The sequence below is a fragment of the Bos taurus genome, chromosome 19 (genome assembly GCF_002263795.3).
Source record: "Bos taurus isolate L1 Dominette 01449 registration number 42190680 breed Hereford chromosome 19, ARS-UCD2.0, whole genome shotgun sequence".
NCBI classification, from domain to species: Eukaryota; Metazoa; Chordata; class Mammalia; order Artiodactyla; family Bovidae; genus Bos; species Bos taurus.
Genome location: NC_037346.1, coordinates 25,388,751 through 25,407,006, shown reverse-complemented (window position 1 = coordinate 25,407,006; position 18,256 = coordinate 25,388,751). Strand labels below are relative to the sequence as shown.

The window sequence follows — 18,256 nt, the reverse complement described above, 5'->3', positions numbered from 1 at the left end:
CAGTGCAGGAGATGTAAGAGACGGGGGTTCGATCCCTGGGTCGGGAAGATCCCCTGGAGAAGGGCATAGCAACCCACTCCAGTATTCTTGCCTGGAGAATCCCGTGAACAGAGGAGCCTGGCGGGCTACGGTCCATGGGGTTGCAAAGAGTCAGACACGACTGAAGCAACTTAGCACACGCGCACCTGGTTGCCCAGGTCAGAAACCAAGGGCCAGCCTTGACATTCCGTTTCTCCCATCCTGAGAATCTGATCCCTTCGTTACCAAATCCAATCCATCCTGCTTTAGAAGTGCCTCTCAAACCGTAGGCCTTCACTGCCCTGCTGCCACCCTGCCGTTGCTCCCCTCCCCTCTTCCCTTCCTCTGATGCTCCCTCCAACCACAGCCTGAGGGATCTCTCTGAATCATGAACCCCCTCCACAGCCATCCAGTCCCAACTTTGGCAAGACACGCAGGCCATCCGCCATGCACCTCGCCAAGCCCTGCTCCGGCTCCCTCCCGCATCACCCTCAGCCAAGCTGAGTCACTTGCAGTCAGTTCCCAGAATATACACTTGCTCTGCCACCTCCTGACCCTTCCTTTTGCTGCTGCCTCTGTCATAAAGGCTCATCCAAGCTCAGGCCCTTCACGGACAACCCCTTCCAACTTTCAAAAAATCAACCTTGTCCCTGAGTCAGGTTTAGCTGCTCCTCTTTAGGGCCCACAATTCTCTGTCTCCTCTGCCATTCTTTATGGCTATTGCCACACTGCACTGTCGTTGTTGGCTAGTTTTTCCACCTCCCCTTCTAGACTAGATGACGTGACATCCGAGTCCACCTACACCCCGCACAGGTACCCAGTTGTGTTTGTCGAATGAATGAATGAGCAAGTGAAAGAACGAACAGATGACTGAATGAACAAACAACAGAATAAACCACCTTCTCCCCCTCTCTGCTTCTACCGGCCCCACACCCCCACCTCCACCCACCTGGCACTGGGTTTGGTACTTCTTGGTGGGCCGGCCCACAATGAAGATCTGGGAGGGCGGCAGGCCCAGCACGCTGTAGACGGAGATGTCCTTCGTGGAGCCGTAGGCTGCGCTGATTTTGATGAAACACTGAAATACAGGGCAGCTGATGGGGGCAGGGGCAGCGCATCCGCCACGAAGGATTCCTAGATGTCCCCCCGGGGAGCACTGGTGGGGGGCCCTTTTCTGCACACAGACAGACTCCAGGTCACGGGTCCACCTTGCATCAGGGGCCACCCTCTGCAGTGGCCTCCCCTTCCTAAACCTCACCGTTCTCATCCATCAGTGGAGATGGAGGAGATACACACCTCGCTGGGCAGTAAAAGGACCGATGAGATGCACATGAGTGTGCTTTGCCAACTGGGCATCCGCTTGGACAATCGGAGCATGTGGAGTAAAGTAGGGGCTCCCCCCAGATTAAGGGAGGAGGAGCGGCCAAGGAGGAGGGTGGCCAAGGACTCACCCCTCCCTGGCCAAAGCCCCTCCCCCACCGGACGCTCACCTCCTGCATCAGGTTGCGCAGGAAGATGGCCTTCTGCCGTAGCGGGTCGTGCACCAGCCCGTCGGAGAAGAAGATCATGCCCTGTGGGAAGTTGTGCTGGGACAGCCACGACACCACCCGCTGCTTCTGCATGTCTGGCCGTCCCGTGATGTAGAGGATCATGTAGCCCAGGTCCTGCCAGTGCCTAGGGAGAGGATATTTCAGGGTCCAGCCCTCGCCCAGTGCAAGCCACCCACTGCCCAGCAGCCCACACCCCTTGCTTTCCCCCGTACCCCCAAGAAGCTGGAGGAGCTGTTCCAGGGCATGGTAGGGGAAAACAAGGGGGACCCAGAAATTCACACCCCGAGTCCCCGTGAGTCCTAGCCATTCCCCCCAGATGGCCACAGGTGCCAACCGCATGCCCACAGCCCAGCTGGTCCCCCACCCCTGCCCTCTCTGCTTGGGTCCCCTTCTCCCTGATGCCACTGCCATCACTCAAGTTTCTGGAGCCAGAGACAAGCCACTTGGATTCCTCCCTTTCCCTCCGTCTCCCTGCCAGTCAGTGAGCCTTTGATTCTACCAGGCAGCATCTTCACTCCACCCTCTCACTTTAACTCCACTGCTAAGCCTCAGCTCAGGCCTACTGAACTGGTCCCCAAGAACTCCCAGGACCGCTATCGGTCCACTTTTGGCATGCTGACGATTCAGAATCCTGGAGGACAGCTTCTTGTGCCCATGACTTATTTTCTTCCACTGGACTGTGAGTTTCCTCCAACTAGGAGCTCTTTCTGCATCAGTCCCACAGCATAGAGCCTGGCCCAGAACCGGCCTCGGAAGACTGGAGGGAGGCAGACAGGAAGGGAGGAACTCAAGTGGTACCTCTTTTGTTTTTCTCTTGGCAAAATCCTTTCGCACCTTTCTCTGCAGTACAACAGCCCTGGGAGGTTGTTTCCAGCCACACTTCCCACCCTGTCCTAAACTGGCCTCCAACACGCAATGGCCCTGAACTTATCCCTACACATGGTCTGTTCTTCCCTGTCCTCACCTTCTTGGCCTATCAAACTCAGTCCTGTATTTTCTTCCTTTTGCCTTTCTGTTTGTGCTCATCTTTGTACAGTGGCATGGATTGAAATATATATGCGCCTGTCCTTCAAGGGCAGACTCAAATGCCACCTCTCCCAGGAAGCCTGCTCTGCTTTCTCCAATCAGCTATAAAAAGTCCAGTCTCTTAATTGGCACTGTGCGTTAGCTAGTCTCGAAAGAAGGGCCCCCCAGTGAGCCACGTGTCCCAGCATTCACACCTTTATGTGTTCCCTTCCTCTTTGAAACTGGGCTGATCCTGGGATTAGCTTGGAACTAATAGAACAAGTGTAGTGGGAAAGACACTGAATCCCAAGGCTGGGTACTAAGAAGGCTTGTAGCTTCCAGCTGGGTATCTGGAAACCATAGTAGGCCAGTTACCAGCAGGGAAGCCCGTCACCAGGTACCAAGTCTGGCTAGTCTGAGATCACCCAGGCTGGCCACCTGGAGCAGCCACATGGAGAGAGAAAAAGACAGACCCCAGCCAAGGAACAAGATATAAGAATTCATCACCCATCTTGAACATCTTGAACATCCAGCCCTTAGATGACTCCCAGCCCAGACCACAATCTGACTACCATTTCTGGAGAGGCCCCCTCTGAGAACCTCCCAGCAGAACCCAATCAATTCACGGAACGATGTCATAGAATAATAAACTACTATCATAAGTCACTAAAAATGGAGCCATTTGCTCCATGGCGATTGGTAATCAGAACAATTTTATCCTGATTGGGATCTGAATGCAAGAGACCCGTCCTGATTCACTGTACAGAATGCTTTGACGGTGTTAGGCTAAACGGAGAGAGGGAGGCAGGGAGGAACAGAAGGCTGGAAGGTGGTGGAGCTTCTCAAGAACCCTCAGTAAATTACTCCTGCAGGTGAAGCTAGGACTCCTGGCTCCCAGCCCAGAGACTAGTGGAATTCCTAGAGGAAACTAGAAAAACACAGCCCACCTCCCGCACAGTCACTGGTTCCTTCCCCAGAGGATATGTCCCCTGCAGGAAGGAAGCACTCACCGGACAACGTCCACTGCCCCTGGCCGGACCTTGGGGTCACTTCCCATGATGGACACGCTGGCGGCAAAGGATCCGTCGATGCTGAAGACCACGCACTCCATGCCCCGGGGCAGCACTGTGAGGTAGCTCATCGCGCAGGTCTGGTCACCCCTGAAAAGTGCCCACCTGGGGGTTAGCTATGCACTCAGGGTCAGGTGTCAGCCTGAGGCCAACATCAGCCCTTGGTCAGAGTCAGAGCTCAATCGGGGCCAGGATGAGAGAGAAGCCGGTGGCACCTCCTGATGCTAAAGCTGTAACCACATCCATTTTCCTCTCTCCCAGCAGACAGGGATGGGGCTCAAGACAGCATCCCCAGGACCCCATCTTCTGAACAGGCCTGGAAGGGCCATGGAATTGGGTGAAACCACTGTGAGAATGTCCCCTGGGTCTGACCTGACGACCATCTTCACGGGATAGACACCGACCCCCAGGCGCCGGGGCCGTGGCACGCTGTATGTGATGCGCCCACTGCTGTTGGTGATCTCTGTGTCCAGGTGCACCCAGCGGCCGGAGGATGGCTCTGCCATCACCAGGATGTCCACCTGTAGGAGGCGAGGGGGCCAGGGGACTCGCTGAAAGCTGGGGAAGGGGCTGGACTTGGGAGCTCTCTGCCAAGACCGCAGGGCTCGGGGTCCCCACTTAATGCTAGTTCCTGGCTCCCACCTTCTCTTTCCACTGCAGCCACACCTGCTTCTCCAAAGCGTCCAGTCCATCCCTCACTGACATTCGCCCTCCCTGACCTGGGTGAGTGTCTCCCACCTCGTGCAGCCAGCCCCTCCCTGCAGCCCTCGGCCCAGATGCCATCTGGTACCCAGGAAGGAGGGCCCAGCTTCTGTACCTTCTCGCCGGTCAGGGCCACCATGTCGAGGGGCCCGTACATGAACCTCCCCACCAGGACCTGGGGGCCGTCTTCGGCAGCTATCACGTCGTTGGCCCGGTGGTTGGCAGTGACGTTCTGGAAGGACAGAAACCAGTTCAACCTCTGCAAGGGGACTTGACCTTGCTTTTGATTTGCATTGTCCTCAGGATGGGTTGGAGGATGGTCCCCTGTGAAATCTTGCCTTTCTTCCTTATTAATCCCATTAAAGTTTCCAAGACGTGTCCCCACAGAACCCCTGAAGAAAACAGACCCTTAAAAACTTCACATCATCTCCAAGGCGTGCTAGACTCCCACAAATGAATATCCTCTGCTCTTAACGCTCCCCACAGCCTGGAGGTAACAGCCAGTCCTCAGAGCCTGGCATCCTTCTAGAAGGCCAGGCTGGAAACTTCGGGTCACCGTCGCTTCTTCCTTCCACATCATGGCTCATATCCAGTAGCCATTTACCATCCGTCTTCGCTTAGTGGGCGATTTAAATGTGAAGAGTAGAGAGAACAGTGTAGGAAGCTTCATGTGGCTGGAAACCAGTCACAGCCTCTGGCTCCCTTCTTCCTTTGCAGGATCCCCCACCCCACCCCTGCCCCAATCCAGATTATTCTGGAGCAATTCTGGGCATCGCATCATTTGTTTGTAACTATATCCCAGCATCCCCATCCTTTTTCATGTCTGGTTTTAATTCATTCCACAGCTCCCAGCCAGGACTACCTACCACTCCCAGCCTGGCTTCAAGACCCCAGACCACTGAATTTTTACAAAACTGCCTACATCAGTGTCTCTGCCCACACCCCAGGTACCTCTCTTGTGGACTCTGCTAGTAGCATCTTAAAGGAGCCCCTTATTCAAAACACAGCCCCCACGGCAGATTCACTGTCTTTACAAAGCACAGAACTTTTAAGCTCCTGGCTCCAAATCCTGAGCCTGGCATCAAAACTTTGCTGGGAAACCATTTCAGTCCCCTCTCACGCTGCTGCCCTTGGAAGCCCAGCTGGTTCTTTAGGTCAGGCTCTGCAGAGAGGCCTCAGGGCCTTCACCCACACTGATTCCCCATCCCCCCGACCCCCTGACTCTCCAGAGAGGCCTCAGGGCCTTCGCTCACACTGATTCCCCATCCCCCAGACCCCCTGACTCTCCACAGCATCCCTGGTCCTCTGTCTCCACATTCCAGCCCATCCACTATGACCTGACTCAGCTTCATCCTCTCTAAGAAGCACTCAGGGACTCCCCAGACATAGTCTCTGCTGCTGCTGCTGCTGCTCAGTTGCTTCAGTCGTGTCCGACTCTTTGCAACCCCATGGACTGCAGCCTACCAGGCTCCTCCATCCATGGGATTCTCCAGGCAAGACTGCTGAAGTGGGCTGCCATTGCCTTCTCTGGACACAGTCTCTGCTGCTGCTGCTGCTGCTGGTGCTAAGTTGCTTCAGTCGTGTCCGACTCTGTGCGACCCCAGAGATGGCAGCCCACCAGGCTCCCCCGTCCCTGGGATTCTCCAGGCAAGAACACTGGAGTGGGTTGCCATTTCCTTCTCCAATGCATGAAACTGAAAAGTGAAAGTGAAGTCGCTCAGTCGTGTCCGACTCTTAGCGACCCCATGGACTGCAGCCCACCAGGCTCCTCCATCCATGGGATTTTCCAAGCAAGAGTACTGGAGTGGGGTGCCATTGCCTTCTCCTGGACACAGTCTCTACCTTCTCTCAATTCCCACAGTATTTTATTCAATAGTTCAACAAATATCTGCGGGTACCTCATCCCCGCTGGTCCCTGGGCTGGGCTCTGGGTATGTAGAAAGGAACCAGTCATGGACCCTGACCTGGAGACAGTTAGTCAAGTGAGGAATTCAGGCCCCCCTAACAAGAATTCTGATGGCAGAAGATTCCATTCATGGAAATAAACACATGGAAAGATGCCATAAAACGAAACTGAGTACTGTCACAAGCCACAACGTGAATGAACCTTGAAAACATTATGCTCAGTGAAAGTAGCCAGACATAAAGGACTACATATTGTATGATTGCATTACATTTAATGTCCAGAATAAGTAAATCTATAGACACAGAAAGTAGATTACTGGTTGCTCAGGGTTAGGGGTGGGAGTAAGGGGCTGCGGAGGGGGATAGTGGCTAAAGGGTAAGGGGTTTCTTTTGGAGGTGATGAAAATGTTCTAAAATTAACTGTGATGATAGCTGCACACAGTTGTAACTATACTAAGACACACTGAATTGCATACTTTAAGTGGGTGAATTGTGTAAAGTGTGGTTATAGCTCAATAAAAATGTTTACCAAAAAAGAGCTGATTTATGGATCACCTTCTACCATTTAAGACTATTCTTGGGGTTCATGTCTGAGGTTCCCACAAGACTATAAGTGCCCCCCATAGCAGTGGCTCTGTCTGTATATTCTTGTGCCCCACTGCCTGCCAGAAGGCCAGGGACAAAGTGAACACGGATGATTGTTGCTGAGTAAATGAATGTATGTGGGCCGAACTCCTACTCATACTTCAATACCTTGCAGAGGTGACACTTCTTCAGGGAAGCCCTGCACAGCTTACCCTGACAATCCTTCTCTCCACCTTCTTCCTAATCCGGGCCTCCCTCTATGTCCTGGCAAATGCCACCCCAGGCTGTGAGCCCCACGGTTGTGGGGAGAACTCTTTCTGACTCATGTGCCCATCTACAGAGGCCTGGCATACAGCTCCATATTTGGCATCTCATCTCCATCTTCAGTGCCCTGGACCTGCACCCATGGTGCTCCTGTGGAGCCAGGCCCCAGGGAACCAGCTCCCCCATCTCATCTGCTCCACACCCCCACCCCACCTCTACAGAAATCCTGGGGGCCTCGTCTAAGCATGAATCCCAGCATGTATCAGCATGGAGCTCTAACCCAAGCCTTTCCTGGCCATGTGGATGCCCCATCCCCTGGGGACAGCCCCAACCCATAGGCGCCTCCGACAAGCACATACCCGCAGCTTGACCTGGGTCCTCTTACGAAGCCACTTCTCACGGGGGTTTTCAGGGCTCAGTGCCGCGGGGTCCAGGCCAGCACTCTCCTTGACGTTCACACTCTCATAGCGCATCACCTGATCAACAGCCCAGCAGGACTCCGGGTCAGGCTGTCCGGACACCCCCGCCTCCTCCTCCTGGTGTCAGGGCCCTCCAGCTTACAGCCAGGCCCTTCTCCAAGCCTCCCCACCTCCCAGCCTGGGACCCTCAGGGCAGCCTTTCTGCCCACCTGTCCTGACAGCTGGGGCCAGACCACTGTCTCTCAAATGCTCTGCCCTGGGAGCAGCCCCTGCTTTTGACACCCCAACCTAGGAACCACCTGGGTCTGTACCCATTCTCTGCCTTCCCCCTGCCCCCGTCATGGTGGGTGACCATTATCGAAGGCCAGCTGAAGCCCTGGTCCCAGCTCCACCCACCTGCTCAAGAACATGATGGAGCAAGCTCCCCTGTCAACCCTGCATCACTGGTTAGCCCCTCACTACTGGCTCATTCTCCTTAGCATCTAAATTAGCATCCCGACTCCTTAGCATCTCATAGAGACTTTGCTGGCGGTCCAGTGGTTAAGGCTCGAGTTTGATCCCTAGTCAGGGAACTAACATCCCTCATGCCACACGGCCTGATCAAAACAAAAAAAAAAGAAACAGTTTTTTTCTCTTTTTTCAAAAATCTAATAAATAAATAAATAGTAAACATGTGTTCTGGCACCTCTTTCTAGGATCCCTCTCCAACAACCATCACATGTCCCTGATCTCCTTGACAGCAACAGATCACAAAAGACTTAGCCTGCACTATCTCCCCTTCCTCACTGCTGCCTCTCCTCCCCCAACTCCAGGCAGGCTTCTGACCCCGTGGCTCCACTGAAGCTATTCCTGCCAAGGCCCCGTGACCTCCATCCTGCCCAGCTCAGAGGCCCCCTCCCATCTATCCACTCTGATCCACCTCTGACCTCAAGGGGTGTCCTCCTCTATTTCTTTCAGTGGCTCCTCCTCTCTCCCCAGAGGGGCTCCAGGACTCCTCCCTGAACTTCTCTATCCACAGTGACTCCCTCAATCTGTGATATTGTGATTTATAATAAGAAGTAAATGTTTCGTCTTTGTCCAGCTTCAGGCACAAAGCTCCTAAAATCCTTGGAATTTCCTAAGCAAGAGGTACAAAGGTGTCTTTTGTTATGTTAATGAAGTGAGTTGCACCGTGTCTTAGGATGGGGCTGGTTGCCAGGAGAACCCATGGGCAGGATTTAATCAATCGAGTCTGTGTAAAGAAGGCTCCATAAAAACCCAAAAGGATGGGGTTCAGAGAGCTTCCAGGTTGGTAAGCCATGGAGCTCTGGGGACAGTGGCGCCCTCTGAGAGGGCATGGAAAACTCAACTCCTTTCCCCATACCCTGTCCTTTGCATCTCTTCCATCTAGCTGTTCCTGAGTTACATCTTTTATGTGCCCAGTCACTTCAGTCATGTCTGACTCTCTGCAACCCCCTAGACTGTAGCATGCCAGACGCCTCTGTCCATGGGATTCTCTGGGCAAGAAGAACACTGAAGTGGATTGCCATGTCCTGCTCCAAGGGATCTTCCCAACCCAGGGATCGAACCCGCATCTCTTGTGTCTCCACCTCCTTGGCCATGGAAGGTGCATGCAGTCCAGCCCCCTCCTCCCAGGCTCTCTCTCAGTCACTGGCCTCTCTGCTCCACCTATTTTACAGATGAGGACACTGAGACCCACAGGAGAACAGGCGTGATGATTCCAATCTCCAAGGTGAAACATGGGCACATTCTCCTACATGGCATCTATTTAATTGTCTAGAAAGTGCCATGACATTGACCAGAAGTCATATTCCTTATGAAAACGGTTGTCTGTCCAGGTCACTCCCCCCTCCACTTGCCATGCTCCAGTGTCCAGTGTGACCGGCAAGGCAAGCGTCTTCTCCCTGGAGGCTGGGCCCTCCCAGGCAGGGGCGGCATACCTGTCTCAGGATGAAGGCCACCACGTCCGTGGACTCCCAGTAGCTGGCGTGGAAGAGGTGGGGCAGGGCCACGGTGGGGAAGGCTGTGAGGACGTCAGGGCAGTACAGGGCATAGTCGATGCGCTTGGAGCCCCACCACTTGGCTGTGACTGTGGGTCCGAGAGGGAGGTGAGGACTGGACCTTGACCCAAGAGGCAGTGCGTGTGGGACCCCCAGGGTGCAGATCTAGTGGTGGACACGCCACTAGGACACGAATTTGGAGCCAGAGCACTCAGCTCAAAATGAGCTCTAGGACATGTGCCAGTCTTTCCCCAGCTTCAACGACCCCCCCCAGTCCCCTCACCCACCCAACTGGCCTCCAGGTCACATGCTGCAAACTGATCCCCAGAACGAGGGCCAGATCCACAGACACACAGAGTCTCACCCCAGGGTTGCTGGTCAGAGGGACTCCCGTGGGGAAACTGAACATTGGGATTAGGGCTCTGGCTGAGGTCAGAGCTCAGACCACAGTCAGAGGTCAGGACCCCTGTCCAGGTCAGAGGTCACAGTTCTCTCTGAGATCAGAGCTCAGTCTAGATGTCCTGTTCCCCTCCTCCGCGGTCCTCAACAGCCCTGGCAGGGAACCAGTGCCCACCCGGAGGAAGCCCCTTTCCCGCGAATCCAGGTGGGGCCCAGGAGACCCTCACTCACTGCGGGAGGCACCCACGGGGGCCAAGCTGTCCGAGGACTCCGAGCTCTCACTGGAGCTGCCCTGGCTGATCCTCCGTGCCTGGCGCTGGGATCTCGGGGCCTGAGGGGGTGAGGCGGGGGCATCCAGAAGCGGCGGGCTCCCCCGGGAGCTGCCCTCCAGGAAGAGGGCACTGTGGGTATGCAGGGCATCAGCTGGAGGGGGAATTTCACAGTCAAGTCTGCATGGTGGTAGTTTAGTCACTAAATCATGTCCAATTCTTGCAACTCCATGGACTGTAGCCCTTCAGGCTCCTCTATCCATGGGATTCTCTAGGCACAAATACTGGAGTGGGTTGCCATTTCCTTCTCCAGGGGATCTTCCCACCCCAGGGATCGAACCCTGGTCTCCTGCATTGCAAACAGATTCTTTACCAACCGAGTTGTGAGGGAAGCCCAAAATAGAGGGCGGCATGCCTGAACAGGGACTTGAACCCTGGACCCTCAGATTAAAAGTCTGATGCTCTACCAACTGAGCTACTTAGCCCCGCCTCAAGGCCAAGTGGTGGGTCTCAAATGGAGCTGCCCGGGCAGTGCCAGCCCCATGCTGGGTGGGAGTCTGGGCACCTGGGGAGGAGCCCACACCTCTCATCCCAGGGCCTGACCAGAACCCCTTCACCAGGTACCCGTTGGTTTCACATCCTCCAAGCCATGGGTTATGCAGGCACAAGTCAGGGTCCCAACCGTCACTCCAACCCCAACAGAGCTGCCGAGGGCACCTCTGGGACACTGCACCCAAAGCCCCAGCTGAGGTCACAGGTGACAACCATGAGCTTTGTAGCACACTCCTCTCAGCCTTGGAGGATTGCGGCTGAGCCCGGACGTAAATGAGCCTGGGGGCAAGGGCGCCCTCTGGGGGCAGGAGGATGCCCTGACCAGAGACCGGCACATTTTAGGATGCCCTTCTCCCTGGTGACTCAGAAGGTAAAGAATCTGCCTGTAATGCGGGAGACCTGGGTTTGACCCCTGTGTTGGGAAGATTCTCTGGAGAAGGGAATGGCTGCCCACTGCAGTATTCTTGCCTGGAGAATTCCATGGACAGAGGAGCCTGGAGGGCTATAGTCCACGAGGTCGCAAAGTTGGACACGATTGAGTGACTTTCATTTTTCTATCTATAGAACCCCTCTATTAATAAAAACTCCTGACAAAACAGGACTTTGGAAACTAAGTTTCCTTTGATATGGGGTGGAAAGGGGTAAGCTGGGTTTAAATCCTGAATAAGACACACGCAAGGCAGCACATCCCCTCCGCCCCCCCCCCCCCCCCCGCCGGCCCCCCAACTCCAATCTGGCCCAAATCTCTGAACAGGGTCTGGCTAAACTTTCAAGGCTCTGATCTCCAAGCCCTGACTGTCCATCCCAGGCCTCCCCTTGGCCTCAACCCAGTCCATGCCTAGCTTACCCCACGTGAGCCCCGTAGGCCACTGGCCCTCCCCCAGTCCACCTCCCTTGCTCCTGCTGCTCCTCCACCCAGAAGATCCCTCAAAACCCACCCTCTAGCTCTTCACCTGTACAAATGCCTTGGTTGAAGACCCCCTCTTCCAAGAAGCCCACCAGGGTGACCCACTCCCTGACCTGCACCTCTAGAGTCCAGGCACTCAGCATGGATCCCACACTTGCAATCAGGTCTGACATCTCAGTATTACACAGCCAGTATTACGCTGGCCCCAGACACAGGAGCTAATCAGGGGGCAGAGCCCAAAGATGCCTCCTGCAGAGCAGGAGCTCACACAGGCGGGCTGCTCCAAAGGCAGGTGAGTCAGAGGCCTTCCTGTCCACGCCACCCCCCACTCCCCCAAAAGTACTTTGTTCAGACTTTGTTCAGGTGAGTCTAGCCACTCTGACATCTGACAGCTTGGACAGGCTGGACCAGAGGGGGTGGCCCTAGGGCACCACCTGCATGGAGCCCAGCCTCCAGCTCAGCACACTCTGACACCCCCGAGAGCTTACCAAGGAGGAGGGGCTGTCCGTCGCCCAGTGGGAACCTCTGATAGCGGGGCACGCTGACAGGTGGCACCAGGTGGAACTTGGGCTCCAGCAGTGGTTCAAGCCGGGAGGCGGAGGGGTCTGCGCAGTGGAAGAAGCTGTAGACCTGACTGCAGGCGGGACGTACCTGGAAACCTTGGGGGGTGGGGGGAGGACACACAGGAAGCCCCTTGAACACCTGCTGCCTTGGTCCTAGGAGGCTCCCTCGACTGCAACTTTGAGAAACCTACTCCTCTGCTCAAGAACCTTCCATGGCTCCTGCTACCAACAGAATCAAAGCCACTTGGTTCAGCTTAACCCTCAAGGCCTTGCCAACCTACCCCACTTGGAAGCACCACTGTAGGCACCCAGCACTGGGGCCGTGATGGACAGCTGCTTTCCATTCTCTGTGCCTTTGCTCAAGCTCCCCCTGCTCTTAGCAGGATGTCCTCCACTGTTTCCATTGATCAAACTCCTTTCAATTCTGGCTGTCACTTAGTTGCTACCTGATCTATGAAGCAGACCTAGGGTCCTTCATTCAGGATCAGCTGCCTCTTTCTTCTGCCCAGCTAAATTCCCAGAACTGGGGTAGTAAGTAAACTTAGTTTGTCAGAGAGGGCCGAACACTTCTCCCATTGACCAGCAGGTGTCTCCACTGAGGCCTCATCGCATCATCTCGCTGCCCTGTCGGTCTCAGTCAGGGCACTGGACCGTCCAGCATCCCGGGAACCCTAGGTTTTCTTAGCAACGTTAACCACAGCTGTGAGATTCTGCCTGTTTCCCCTACTTCTATCAGAGCCCCTCCACTCCCGACTTTGTATCTACGATCAACAGTCGTAGTGCAGTTTGTTGGTAAGCTTTGGGACAAAAGAATTTGGAGGATCCCTGATCCATTGTGCTCCCAGGGGCCTCCAGCCTCTTATATCCTCAGAGTCACTGCTAAACCATCTTCTGGTGCAAATCACCTCTGGAAGTATATCAGAGGAATGGGGGAAGGCATTCAAGGCTGTGGGGACCTTGCAAGCAGAGGCACTGAGGTGGAGGGGGCGGATCTGCAGGGGGCAGTAAGACCAACCTGGCTGCAGGGGGCCTACCTGGGTATTGGGGAAGGAGCGGGTGGGTACAGTAGGGTTTCTCTTCCCAGAAAGCATGACAACCAGGCAACGGAGCCTGTGGTAGGGAGTGAAATCCACCAGGGGCTGCCTCACCTGGCCCCATCGGGGAAGTTGCCCCACTCTCCCTCCTGCCTCCATCCCTTTCTTCTTCTTCCTTGCCTCTCTTTCCATCTACCCCCAATTCTCTGGTCCTCCCCACCCCTACTCTCCCCAGTTCCAGGTCCTGACACAGTGCCCTAGTGACTCAAAGGCATCTCAGGCCCCAGCCAGCATCACACCCACCATCCAGTCCGGGCAGCACCGTCCTCCGCATGGCCAGGACCAGGCCCAGGGGTGAGCCGAAGAGGAAGAAGTCGGACACCTCAAAATCCAAGCGGCCCAGGCTGACCTCGGGGACCTGGGGGCCCCCGGCTGCTGGGGAATCAGCTTCGTCCTTCAGCACACTGGAGTGGATGCTGGCCCAGGGAGGAAGACAGGGGAGTGCAGGTTAGGGGGGGAACTGAGCATACAGAGGGCTGAGAGCTGAAGAAGCGATGCTTTCAAACTGCGGTGCTGGAGAAGACTCTTGAGAGCTCCTTGGACAGCAAGGAGATCAAACCAGCCAATCCTAAAGGAAGTCAACCCTGAATATTCATTGGAAGGACTGATACTGACGCTCCAGTACTTTGGGAACCTGATGTGGAAAAGACCCTGATGCTGGGCAAGACTGAGGGCAGGAGGAGAAGGGGGCGACAGAGGATGAGATGGCATTACCAACTCAATGGACACGAGTTTGAACAAACTCTGGGAGATGGTGAAGGACAGGGAAGCCTGGTGTGCTGCAGTCCATGGGGTCGCAAAGAGTCAGACTTGACTGAGCGACTGAACAACAACAAGCACTCAGGAGTGAGCACCTAGCAGGGCAGCCTGATGTCTGAGTTGCAGCACCCAGCGCTGGATCTCTGCGGCAGGGCTCAGCCCGGGACCCACTTGCTTGATCACCAACACAAATTGGTGACCATCTCAGCATCTGCCACCAAGGCCTGGCCAACATTTGACTAAGGCAGGAGTCAGCCAACTTTTCCTATAAAGGGCCAGATGGTAAATATTTCAGACTTTGGGGTCCATATCGCCTCCATCACATCTACTTCACACTGCTGCATGGCACTCGGGCGATACGTGAATAAACCCATGTGACTGTGATCCAATAAAATAATCTTCCTTAAAACGGACTGAGCACATGAAACCTAAGCCTCCTGCCTCATCGTGCTGGTTTTGTGATGGCCACACTGTGAATTCCTGTCCAACAGAGAAGCCCAGCCTGGCCGGACAGCTGGGCATCATCGGTCCTGCCAGGATGAGGGCTTTCATGGTAACTCGTGTTCCAGGCAACCCGCAGACACAGATGCAAACAGCTTGGTTTTTCCTCCCCTCCAGCTCACAGAGGAAATCGAGCTTAAAGAGAAAAACAGGAGCCACACAGAATTCCAATGGTTCCCATCCCAGGCACCATTGCCTCAAAGAGCTCAAGTTGATGTGCAGACCCAGAGCAGGCTGCCAAAAATAGGCAGGAAAACTGGGGACCTCCCAAAACTTTCAGCTGCATTCAGGTACCACTCAGGGTTTCAGAAAATCCAGTGGCACACGATCTATGAATACATTTTTGTTATTGTGTAGTCGCTAAGTCCCAGCCAATTCTTTTGCAACCCCATGGGCTGTAGCCCGCCAGGCTCCTCTGTCCATGGGATTTCCCAGGCAAGAAGTGGGTTGCCATTTCCTTCTCCAGAGGATCTGCCCAAACCAGAGACTGAACCTGCATCTCCTGCATTGCAGGCGGATCCTTTACCACTGAGCCACCTGGGAAGCCCCATGAATCCATTAATGGAATGCAAATTCCACCAAAATACGCAAGTTGGAGGAAAAAGGGAATTTTAGAAATAAGCTTCGAAATGTGTGCCAGTCCCCCATCGCCTGTGGGCGAGGGTCTGGGCAGTGGAATCTGAATCCCCACACACCCTCTGCCTCTTGCAATTGGAGCATCTTGCAGTGAGAATGACGACCCTGCTGTTTAACAATTCATATTTCATGTACAGCGTGGTCCCTAAACACATACCAACTACTTAATTGCCAGAGAAACAGCCATCTGTCCCTGCACCAGAGGAAAGAGCTGGCTGCACTGGACCAGCCACTGAGAGCCTCCAACTTCACGTCACTCTCCAAATGTGGGGTTTTCTTAAAGGATTTTTCAAGGATGAACCAGAAATGTTAGGATTTTACCCTGCAACCTGACTTGAAATGTAGCTGCTTCTCTCAAGAATAATCTTTCAGAGGGCCTTTGAATAGTCAGAGGTTTCAATATGCAGAGCCTTTGACCTAATAATTCTTCCTCCAGGAACCCATCTGAATAAAATAGCCCTAATATATACCTAAACATTTATACACAAAGATGTTTCCGGACTGCTGTTTATAATCATAAAGAATTGGAAAAAAAGCCGAAGTGTCCAGTTACTGGGACTGTGCAAGATATCATCCATTCACTTAATAAAACATTGTTAAGAATATTTATCAGAATATTTATATTAAGAATATTTTTCATCATATGGTGAAAGACCATAATATAAGAGTTTTGTTTTGTTTTGTTTTTCTCTAAGTAAACCTACAGGCAAATCTTCCTTGGTGGCTCAGACAGTAAAGAAATTGCCGGCAATGCAGGAGCCCTGGGTTCAATCCCTGGGTCAGGAAAATCCCCTGCAGAAGGAAATGGCAACCCACTCCAGTATTCTTGCCTGGAGAATCCCATGGACAGAGAAGCCTGGCAGGCTACAGTCCATGGGATCGCAAACACATGACTGAGCTCTCAGACATGACTGAGCGACTAAGACTTTCGCTTTCACAAGCAAAGCATGTAAAAAATATACTGAAAGGAATTAATATCCAATGTGTTAGCAGTGGTGAGAGGATACATTTTCCAAATGTTGTGATGACCTGGTGCTACTTATCATTTGGATAGAAAAGGAGGATGGGAGGAGAGAACTGAGGAGAAAGGGGAGAAGAAAAGAGGCATTTCTTCTCACTTGGACTTATGTTCAATGCTCATATGAATCCTGAAAAAATACTCATATGAATCCTGAATGAATGGTTGGATGGCATCACTCAATGAGCATGAGTTTGGGCAAACTCCAGGAGATGGTGAAGGACGGGAAAGCTTGGCACGCTGCACAGTGCTTGGGGTCGGAAAGAGTCGGAAAGACTGAAGAACAACAGATTCATTTAACCAGTGTCCATTAACGTGCTCCTTCTAGAAAGTTAAAGGGTGGGCAGTTCCATGGAGGGACCTGGCTGGTCTTTGAATAAAAGTGCATTGCTTACGGCAGAATCTAACACAACGTTTAAAGCAACTATACCTCAATTTAAAAAAAAAAAAGGGGGTACTGGTGCCCGGCACTGGGAGACCCCGGCTCTCCAGTAACTGGTTGTGTGATCCATGGAAAGTTCCTGACCTACCTGGCCTTTGCTGGCCCATTTGAGAAATACCAAGAACACAATACTAAGAAATGCTGAGAAATACAAAACACACCTACTTCTGTTCTTTCACCAGATTCTTAAAACCATCAGTGAAGTAGGCTGGGCAGCATCTACCCTCTTGGTGAGACCAACTGTCCCATCTCTCTGCAAGTTGAGCGGATGGGGTTGGCAGGCCCAGCGTGCAGAGTCCCCGGTCTCCGTGCAGGGTCCGTGGGGCGTGGCCTCAGTCCCTGCATTTCAGTGCTGGTCCCTGGGCCCCCCATAGAAAAAGCTGGGGCATGTGACTGGTCACAGGCCTCCCAGATGACTGGGCCGAGGCTCTGTTCCCCTGGACGCTCTGCTGGAAGGCGGCAGGGCAGGCACAAGGAGCGGCTACCTTGATAAGAAGGCATGATGCTGGGTGATGGCCTCGCAGTCATAGGTGGAGGAGTCGCTCTGCTTCCGTGGCAATGGCCGCTTGGGCTCTTCATCCTCCAAGGTGCTGGAGACGTCGATGCTGCTCTTGCTGAGCCGCTTGCTGCCCGCCAGGCTGCAATCCTCCTCCACCACCACCGGGGCATCCTTGGGGGCCGAGCAGAGGACAGGAGGGCACTGCGGTCACTCTGGGGCCCCAGGACAAATGAACCCCCTTCTCCTAAGATGCGAGAGGCAGTACTTCTTCCAAAAGGAGCGTGGGAGCCACAACACACACACAAAAAAGATGAGATTTTAGGCACAGGGCTGTCCCCTAAGTCCAAAGGGCTCACTGGAGGAACTTCCCTGACCTTCCAGTGGTTAAGACTCTGCACTTCCACTGCAGGGAGCACCGGTTCAATCCCTGGTTGGGGAACTAAGATCCTACTGCCACATGGCCCAAAAACACCCAGAAAATTTCTTTAACTGAATTTAAAAAACGAAAATACAAAATATCAACTTATTAAAATTATATATAAAAAAAAAAGGTCTCAGTGATCCAGTGGGACTCTGGAGAGCTCTCTGGGGAGCTGAGGCTAAATGAGCCTTCTCTGAGCTCCAGTTTCCTCACCTGTGATAGTAATCTCCCACCACTCTTGCAGGATTGTGAACACTTTGTAACCTGGATGTCACAGCACCAACCAGGGCTAACACTGCTCCCCCACGAGAGGCCCTGCTCCCCGGGGGAGGCTCCCAGGGACATCCCCTCCCCCACCCCACCATCTGGCCCGCACCTGGGTGCTGCTGAAGCTCCCCTTCCGGCTGCTGCTGCCAGGGCTGTCACCCGTGGGTCCCGCACTGTAGCAGATGGCATCGAAGGCCAGGAGGCCCCCTACACAGTCCCCGATGAGACACACCTGCAGAAGGCAGAGCTGGGACTGCGGGCCTGCCCACTGCTGCCCCCTTGCCCCACACCCAGCCAGAGTGCAGCCAGCCGGTCCACAGGGGAACAAGGAGCCTGTCCCAGGGAGGCACTGAGAGTCCCAACATGGGGACAGGAGGGTCCGCTTGAGGATGGGAACCAGGCTACAGTCAG

At 54.1% G+C, this 18,256-nt stretch overlaps 1 protein-coding gene and 1 non-coding gene across 3 annotated transcripts in view; both read right to left on the bottom strand.

The window, feature by feature from the left end:
* Window positions 1-18,256, bottom strand: part of PITPNM3 (PITPNM family member 3) — a 97,187-nt gene that overhangs the window by 4,939 nt on the left and 73,992 nt on the right. For both annotated transcript variants that reach the window (XM_024980717.2, XM_024980718.2), the window contains 12 exons: window positions 17,955-18,077; window positions 17,144-17,328; window positions 13,546-13,718; window positions 12,134-12,304; window positions 10,149-10,340; window positions 9,459-9,607; window positions 7,459-7,575; window positions 4,461-4,577; window positions 4,016-4,164; window positions 3,584-3,733; window positions 1,509-1,692; window positions 968-1,096 (listed from right to left, as the gene is read on the bottom strand). In XM_024980717.2, the coding sequence (XP_024836485.1) occupies window positions 968-1,096; window positions 1,509-1,692; window positions 3,584-3,733; window positions 4,016-4,164; window positions 4,461-4,577; window positions 7,459-7,575; window positions 9,459-9,607; window positions 10,149-10,340; window positions 12,134-12,304; window positions 13,546-13,718; window positions 17,144-17,328; window positions 17,955-18,077 (1,839 nt within the window). The remainder of the gene's footprint in view (window positions 1-967; window positions 1,097-1,508; window positions 1,693-3,583; window positions 3,734-4,015; window positions 4,165-4,460; window positions 4,578-7,458; window positions 7,576-9,458; window positions 9,608-10,148; window positions 10,341-12,133; window positions 12,305-13,545; window positions 13,719-17,143; window positions 17,329-17,954; window positions 18,078-18,256) is intronic.
* Window positions 10,599-10,671, bottom strand: TRNAK-UUU (transfer RNA lysine (anticodon UUU)). The gene has a single exon. It is a non-coding gene; the product is annotated as a tRNA-Lys (tRNA).